At 38.7% G+C, this 9,737-nt stretch overlaps 1 protein-coding gene across 1 annotated transcript; it reads left to right on the top strand.

Moving 5' to 3' along the window:
• The first annotated feature begins 844 nt into the window (after positions 1–844).
• On the top strand, positions 845–7,630 carry LOC130295601 (serine protease inhibitor A3L-like). The gene is made up of 5 exons (XM_056546462.1): positions 845–865; positions 3,797–4,220; positions 4,763–4,988; positions 7,029–7,128; positions 7,454–7,630. The coding sequence occupies exons 2-5, from the start codon at positions 3,815–3,817 to the stop codon at positions 7,484–7,486; spliced, it is 765 nt and encodes a 254-aa protein (XP_056402437.1). The 5' UTR covers positions 845–865; positions 3,797–3,814; the 3' UTR covers positions 7,487–7,630.
• The last annotated feature ends 2,107 nt before the right edge of the window (positions 7,631–9,737 follow it).

Genomic DNA, 9,737 nt, shown 5'->3' with positions numbered 1-9,737 from the left:
CCACCACCTATCATATATCTGTCTAGTGTATCTAACCCATCACCTATCATACTGTATATCTGTCTAGTGTATCTAACCCACCACCTATCATATATCTGTCTAGTGTATCTAACCCAATACCTTCTATCTGTCTGTCTAGTGTATCTAACCCATTACCTACTATCTATCTATCTATCTATCGATCTATTTATCTATCTAGTGTATCTATCCCAACATCTACTCTCTGTATGTCTAGTGTATCATACCCAATACCTACTATATATCTGTCTAGTCTATCTAAACCAACAACTACTATATATTTGTCTAGTGTATCTAACCCATCACCTACTAGTTGTATGTCTAGTGTATCTAACCCATCACCTACTAGTTGTATGTGTAGTGTATCTAACCCATCACCTACTAGTTGTATGTCTAGTGTATCTAACCCATCACCTACTAGTTGTATGTCTAGTGTATCTAACCCAACACCTACTATCTGTATGTCTAGTATTGGAACTCTTCAGGAGGACTGAGAAAGCTGGGTGGCACGTATACTAGATCCCACCTAGATCCCACCAATTTCCTGAGGCCCCAACAGTGATAGGCTGCTCATTTTCCCTGCATTCTTCTTGCCCCCGCACTAATGTCTTCTCTCTCCCCTCATTTTTCCTGCCCTGAATAAATCTTCTCTTCCCAATCTGCCCCTGCACTTACTGTTTTCTGGACCTGCCTGTCTGACAGTAAAATCATACTTTATCATTACATCGGTCCAGAGGTAGGATGTCTAAAACTCCCGAGCAATCTCGGCAGCCCAAGTATAACATGATCAGGAGATGTACTGGGAGATCTGTAGACCTGCATAGGACTTCATTACCGTCATGGTAAAGTAAGATTTAACTATCCAGGCACTGCTGTTTTACTCTCGGGCTGCAGAGATTTAAGTATTTAGTCATCTCTAAACTCTATTATATTTTTATTTGACATATAAGAAAGATGTTTACTAAGTTTAACCAAGAACACACACATACATATACATATTTATATACCCATACCTACACTATCACATACATACATATATACATATATAAAGATACATACAAACACACATACATACTTATATATACATATTTATATACACATACCTACATATGCACATATACATACATATACACATATATACACATTCATATACATATACACATACATATAGATACATACACACATATATACATACATACATACATAAATACATATACACATATATACATACATACACACATATATACACACATACACACATATATACACACATATATATATATACATACATATATATACACATATATACATACATATACATACATATAGATACATACACACATATATACACACATATATACATACACACATATATACATACATACACACATATATACACATATATATATATATATATACATACATATACATACATATAGATACATACACACATATATACACACATGTATACATATACACATATATACATACATATAGATACATATATACATACACACATGTATACATACATACATACACACATACATATATACATACATATACACATATATACATACACACATATATACATACATACATACACACATACATATATACATACATATACACATATATACATACATATAGATACATACACACATATATACACATGCATAAAGATACACACACACATATATACATACATACACACATATATACACACATACACACATATATACACACATACACACATATATACACACATATATAGATACATATACACATGCATAAAGATACATACACACATAAGTGGAGTTTTTCTACATATAGACGGACTTTTCTTTAGATCTTTTGTTCATGAAGGTGAATGATCGTCCATGACTAGAAAATAGGATCTGCTTTTCTTTTTAATCAATGCGCTCGTACCCCATGACCCTGCCTGGTATTATAGCCATGAGTGATGCCGGTCCTGGAACAATACTTCTCTTTATTTCTGGAAATTTTTATGTGAAAATGAAATCACAAAAACATCGGGGGAGATTTATCAAAACCTGTGTAGAGGAAGAGCGGTGCAGTTGCCCATAGCAACCAATCAGATCAGATCAATCAATTGTTAAAAATGAAAGAAGCGATCTGATTGGTTGCTGTGGGCAACTGGGCAACTCTTCCTCTACACAGGTTTGGATAAATCTCCCCCAATATGTTTTAAACATCTCTAGAAAAGAATCACATGATCAGAGAAGAATTTATTTGTTATGTATAAGTCACTTTGTTGTTACCATGAACTCCCCCTTGCAGTACCACTTGTCACCTCTGTTCTGTCAGCGCACATTTCCTCATACACATCGCTGTATGAATCTTTCATATGCATTAAAGGGGTACTCCGCCCCTAGACATCGTATCCCCTATCCAAAGGACAGGGGATAAGATGTGTGATCATGGGGGTCCTGCTGCCGGGACCCCCGCGATCTCTGTGCAGCACCTGGTGTTCGTTTAGAGGGGGCGGTGGGGTCGTGATATCACGGTCACGCCCCCTCGTGACATCACGCCACGCTCCCCTCAATGCAACTCTATGGGAGGGGGCATGGCACAAAATGTTCCGAACGCTGGGGCAGCGGAGTACCCCTTTAACACCGAAATAAAGCATCAGTCACGCATAACTGATATCAGGACATCATCCGTAATACAAACAGAAAGCGACAGAAAATACGAGACATTGATCCTTTATATGAAGAGGTAACAGGAGAGGGATCAGGTTTATCTTCATCTTCTTCATTGTTTTATAAGAAAGTAAACACGACATGTGCCAGGGCGCAGCGTGCGTTCTGTTCTCTGCCCCCGGTATGAGGACTTCCTTATGAGCGCCTCAGATCCTGATAGGGTTCCAGGGAAGTCGTCATTATATTCACCCATGAGTCTCTGCACAGAAGTGATCAAATACCTCACACCCATAAAACTCAATGTACTGTGTATTTACTGGGCGTCAAAGGTACCGGGACACCAGGCTTAAGGAATGTCTCCTCCTTAGTGAAACATAGGGAATCCAGGAAATAGTTAAAATCGAGACTTGGCTAGCTAGGGAATTTTGTAGATCCTGTTATCTGGCCTGGAATAATTTTTTTTATTTTTTTATGACATGCAGATGTGGTAGTGGGGTCCTTCATCCCCTTTCTGGGCCACTGCAGGGTTTCAGTTTTGCCCAGATCAGCCCAGGTGCTGAAGAAAGACTAGTTAAATGGGCACTGTCATTAAAACGAAATTTTAATGTACTTTGTTTAAAAAAAATAATTGTTTTCTATGTTTTATTTGTGTTTAAAAAAGCTGCCACTCCTACTGGCCTGGCAGAAGTCCAAAATCAGGAAATGCTGAGGGGATTTGTGCAGCCTTAGCCAATCATAGCTCATCTCACACTGAACTGCTCTGGGCTGTGTGTAGTAGAGTGAGGGAGGAAGTTCTCCCCTGTATGGCTTCAGATGATGTCACACCTGCTGGGGAACGCCCCTTCCCAGTCTGTGAATTTGACTGAGCAGAAAATACAGAGGAATATCAAGGTAGAAAACTAAGAAATAATAAAAATAAAGGCCGGGGGTGGTTTATCATGATGGGGGCTGTGACCTGGGAGGATTATAACATTTAACAAGATCATGACAGGTACTCTATAAGAGTCAGTCTGCACTGGGGGGCTGTGAGGAAATTCTGATGAGAGTTGTAGTCCCTCAATCAGGGGACATTTATCTTGCGGACCATACTGGTATACTATATATATTCTTTGTTATAGGGAACTAAAAGACACAAAATGAAGACCCTGCTGTTCCTGTGTGTGGGGGTGTCTCTTGTGCACTTGGTGGTCCCGAAGGTTTCCTATATGACTATAAAAGCCCCCCGACATTTGCCGCCAAAGAATTCCCTTGACTTTGCATTCATAAGTGTTGAATGTGATTATCAGTCCCTTGTCTCCACCTATAAAGATCTGGACAATCCTATGAGCACGTTTCAGTCCACGGATGGAGTCTCCATTTTCCTCTCCAGTGATCGCAGTCCTGGTAATGAAGACGCTCAGGTGATAGCAACAAATTTTAAAAATCCCAGTGAAGCCAAAACCCAACTCAACAGTCATGTGACTCTAAAAACCAGCGGAAAAATCAAAGATCTCTTCAGTGGATTTCAGGAAAGTACAGACGCAGTTGTTGTAAGTTGTGCAGGTACGTTTGCTCAGGACCAGCACAGTCTACACGTTGTGCTCAGTCTGTGGCCCATGGTTAAAGGGGCTCTGTCAGCAGTATCACCTGCACTAACCTGTTATACGGGCTTATAGACAGGGTGACACTGATAAAAAAACATTTACCTCGCCCCGATCCGCTGCTGCCTTCCGCATGACGCATGGGTGCAGCTACATTTGCTTACCCGGGCATGCTGACGTCATGACTACAGGGTCGGTGCTCCGTCCCTGCAAGCAGAGAGGGGGGAATATGAATATTGATGAGCTGGGCGGAGCACCGACCCGGTAGCAGTGACGTCATTATGCTTGGAGAAGGGAGCAGAGCTCAACCACTGCCCCAAGCAGCTCATTAGCATACCTCAAAAGATTGGAATAATGACGGAATGCAATGACGGATTGGGACAAGGTAGGTATCGCTTTGATCAGTGTCACCCACACTACAAGCCTATATAACAGGTCAGTGCGGGTGATACTGATGTCAGAGCCACTTTAAGTGAATCATTTATCTCCTCTACTGTTTTTTAGATAAGTGGAAAGTTCCTGTCAGTGAAGGCAGTCAATACCCGGTTCAGCTAAAAGGAGAATACAATGTAATGGTCGATAAGAATCTGGGATTCACAATGCTGGAGATTCCAAGGAACCAGTATGTAAGCGCCCTGATCATCTTACCAGATGGAGGAAAGGAAGCAGCAGTGTCAGCAGCCGTCAATGATGCCAACCTGGCAAAGTGGAGAAAGTCATTGACTAAACAGTAAGGAAGAATATAACTACAATAATACTGCCCCCTATGTACAAGAATATAATTACTATCATACTGCCCCTATATACAAGAATATAACTACTATAATACTGCTGCCCCTATATACAAGAATATAACTACTATAATACTGCTCCTATATACAAGAATATAACTACTATAATACTGCCCCTATATACAAGAATATAACTACTATAATGCTGCCTCCTATATACAAGAATATAACTACTATAATACTGCTCCTATATACAAGAATATAACTACTATAATACTGCCCCTATATACAAGAATATAACTACTATAATACTGCTCCTATATACAAGAATATAACTACTATAATACTGCTCCCTATATACAAGAATATAACTAATATAATACTGCCTCCTATATACAAGAATATTACTACTATAATACTGCTCCTATATACAAGAATATAACTACTATAATACTGCTCCTATATACAAGAATATAACTACTATAATACTGCTCCTATATACAAGAATATAACTACTATAATACTGCCCCTTATATACAAGAATGTAACTACTATAATACTGCTCCCTATATACAAGAATATAACTACTATAATACTTCTCCTATATACAAGAATGTAACTACTATAATACTGCTCCTATATACAAGAATATAACTACTATAATACTGCCCCTATATACAAGAATATAACTACTATAATACTGCTCCTATATACAAGAATATAACTACTAGAATACTGCTCCTATATACAAGAATATAACTACTATAATACTGCCCCTATATACAAGAATATAACTACTATAATACTGCCTCCTATATACAAGAATATAACTACTAGAATCCTGCTCCTATGTACAAGAATATAACTACTATAATACTGCCCCTATATACAAGAATATAACTACTATAATACTGCTCCTATATACAAGAATATAACTACTATAATACTGCTCCTATATACAAGAATATAACTACTATAATACTGCTCCTATATACAGGAATATAACTACTATAATACTGCTCCTATATACAAGAATATAACTACTATAATACTGCTCCTATATACAGGAATATAACTACTATAATACTGCTCCTATATACAAGAATATAACTAATATAATACTGCTCCTCTATACAAGAATATATCTACTATAATACTGCTCCTATATACAAGAATATAACTACTATAATACTGCCCCCTATATACAAGAATATAACTACTATAATACTGCTCCTATATACAAGAATATAACTACTATAATACTGCCTCCTATATACAAGAATATAACTACTATAATACTGCTCCTACATACAAGAATATAACTAATATAATACTGCTCCTCTATACAAGAATATATCTACTATAATACTGCTCCTATATACAAGAATATAACTACTATAATACTGCTCCTATATACAAGAATATAACTACTATAATACTGCTCCTATATACAAGAATATAACTACTATAATACTGCTCCTATATACAAGAATATAACTACTATAATACTGCCTCCTATATACAAGAATATACCTACTATAATACTGCTCCTATATACAAGAATATAACTACTATAATACTGCCTCCTATATACAAGAATATAACCACTATAATACTGCCTCCTATATACAAGAATATAACTACTATAATACTGCCTCCTATATACAAGAATATAACTACTATAATACTGCTCCTATATACAAGAATATAATTACTATAATACTGCTCCTATATACAAGAATATAACTACTATAATACTGCCCCCTATATACAAGAATATAACAACTATAATACTGCCTCCTATATACAAGAATATAACTACTATAATACTGCCCCCTATACACAGGAATATAACTACTATAATACTGCTCCTATATACAAGAATATAACTACTATAATACTGCCCTATATACAAGAATATAACTACTATAATACTGCCCCCTATATACAGGAATATAACTACTATAATACTGCTCCTATATACAAGAATATAACTACATATATATATATATATATATGATTGTTGTGTGATTTTGTAGGGTGGTGGATCTGGAGGTCCCCCGGGCTACTCTGTACGTCTGCTCGGCCCTGACCACTGAAATAGTTCTCTTCGATGAATCTGAGTACAAGACAAATAAGGTGACGTTATTACATTTTCTCTTATGTTACATTTTCCCCGTATTGTTCAGGACTGAGAAAACATTTTGGGGACAGAATTGTGTGTACAGCGCTGCAGTATATGTTAGAGCTTTGGCGTTACTAACAGGACAGCAGACGGGTGTTATGTGATATCTGAGGGTGATGGAGGGTGCACGGGGGGACGTCCCATCATCATCTCATGAGGAGGAGGCAGTGAAGGGGTTACCTGCAGTCACTATAGGGTTAGAGTGGAGCTTTATGATGGATGACAATTCTTCCTTTCCCTATCAGTGCCGCTCACTCTGTGTTCTCTTCTGTTTCACAGTTCGCAGCTAAAATCGCAGTCACCTTTCCATAGAGTGCGGGAAAGAAGAAGAAACCCCGATCAGCTCCGCAGCCAATCACAAGCCGGGAATTAGTTCTGTCTATAAGTCTTATCCATAGGAAGATTTCTGCTTAAGAATAAAGAATTCTCCCCAAAATAATAAAGATGCAAATATAAACCCCATCAAGTGCATTGATCCTCCTTCTTATTCTTCCATCCTTTATTGCAGTGGTCTCCAACCTGTGGACCTCCAGATGTTGCAAAACTACAACTCCCAGCATGCCCGGACAGCCAACGGCTGTCCGGGCATGCTGGGAGTTGTAGTTTTGCAACATCTGGAGGTCCGCAGGTTGGAGACCACTGCTTTATTGCTTCTTTCCCTTCTTCCTCCACTTCCTTCCTTCTTTCCTCTTCTTCCTTAAAGGGGTACTCCCGAGGAAAACTTTTATTTTTTTTTAAATCAACTGGTGCAAGAAAGTTAAACAGATTTGTAAATTACTTCTATTAAAAAATCTTAATCCTTTCAGTACTTATGAGCTTCTGAAGTTAAGGTTGTTCTTTTCTGTCTAAGTGCTCTCTGGTGACACGTGTCTCGGGAAACACCCAGTTTAGAAGCAAATCCCCATAGCAAACCTCTTCTAAACTGGGCGGTTCCCGAGACATGTGTCATCAGAGAGCACTTAGACAGAAAAGAACAACCTTAACTTCAGAAGCTCATAAGTACTGAAAGGATTAAGATTTTTTAATAGAAGTAATTTACAAATCTGTTTAACTTTCTGGAGCCAGTTGATATATAAAAAAAATTTTTTTCCTGGAAAACCCCTTTAAGATCAAACACAGGTATAAAGAGAACAAAAACAGGAGCTTTTTTCTACTTCTGGATATTTTATGTGAAACCCAAATCACAAAAAAACATTAGGTTTTAAATGTCTCTTGAGAATAATTTTATGAGCAGAATATATGTGTCACACATTAGGCACTCTTATGAATTGTTACCCCCAAAAAAATTCCCCTTGCAGTACCACTTGTCACCTCCGTCCTATCAGCGCACATTTTCCCATACACCTCACTGCAACAGCGCCACCGCCAATGTGATCTCAGTTATTTTGAAAACAAAAAAAAGCAGCAATATTTAAAAATGCATTAAAGGGGTACTCCACTGAACAGTTTTTGGAGCTAAGTGTTTCGAACGCTGTTTTCGCGCTGCGTGGATCAGCCACGTGATGTCACGACCATGCCCCCTCAATGCAAGTCTATGGGAGGGGGCGTGACGGTCGTCACGCCCCCTTCCATAGACTTGCATTGAGGTGGTATGGCTGTGATGTCACGAGGGGCGTGGCCGACCCCCGCAATGTGAAAACAGCGTTAGGAACATTTCGTTCAAAGCCCTAGCCAGCGGAGTACCCCTTTAACACCGAAATAAAGCATCAGTCACGCATAACTGATATCAGGACATCATCCGTAATACAAACAGAAAGCGACAGAAAATACGAGACATTGATCCTTTATATGAAGAGGTAACAGGAGAGGGATCAGGTTTATCTTCATCTTCTTCATTGTTTTATAAGAAAGTAAACACGACATGTGCCAGGGCGCAGCGTGCGATCTGTTCTCTGCCCCCGGTATGAGGACTTCCTTATGAGCGCCTCAGATCCTGATAGGGTTCCAGGGAAGTCGTCATTATATTCACCCATGATTCTCTGCACAGAAGTGATCAAATACCTCACACCCATAAAACTCAATGTACTGTGTATTTACTGGGTGTCAAAGGTACCGGGACACCAGGCTTAAGGAATGTCTCCTCCTTAGTGAAACATAGGGAATCCAGGAAATAGTTAAAATCCCTGGCGACACGTGGCTTAATATGGATTTTTATGGGATGAAAGGCAGGTATGGTAGTGGGGTCTTTCATACCCTTCCTGGGCCACTCAGGGTATCAGTCCAGCCCAGATCATCACAGGTGCTGAAGGCGGCTCATCACTGGGTGTTAGACTAGGTGAGCTCAGTCTGCAATGGGAGGCTGTAAGGAATCTCTGATGAGAGTTGGAGTCCTTAAAGGGGTACTCCACTGGAAAACTTTTTTTTTTTTTTTTTAATTAACTGGTGCCAGAAAGTTAAACAGATTTGTAAATTACTTCTATAAAAAAAATCTTAATCCTTCCAGTACCTATCAGCTGCTATATGCTCCAGAGGAAGTTGTGTAGTTCTTTCCGGTCTGACCGCAGTGCTCTCTGCTGCCACCTCTGTCCATGTCAGGAATCTGTCCAGAGTAGGAGAAAATCCC

The sequence above is a fragment of the Hyla sarda genome, chromosome 11, assembly GCF_029499605.1.
Source record: "Hyla sarda isolate aHylSar1 chromosome 11, aHylSar1.hap1, whole genome shotgun sequence".
Lineage (NCBI taxonomy): Eukaryota > Metazoa > Chordata > Amphibia > Anura > Hylidae > Hyla > Hyla sarda.
Note: the sequence above shows the minus strand (reverse complement) of the source record. Positions and strands in the feature narration are given on the sequence as shown.

Coding starts and splice junctions, on each gene's coding strand:
- LOC130295601 (XM_056546462.1), top strand. CDS start 3,815: ATGAAGACCCTGCTGTTCCTGTGTGTGGGGGTGTCTCTTGTGCACTTG. Junction 4,989..7,028: donor AGAAAGTCATTGACTAAACA/GTAAGGAAGAAT, acceptor GTGATTTTGTAG/GGTGGTGGATCTGGAGGTCC. Junction 7,129..7,453: donor CTGAGTACAAGACAAATAAG/GTGACGTTATTA, acceptor TCTGTTTCACAG/TTCGCAGCTAAAATCGCAGT.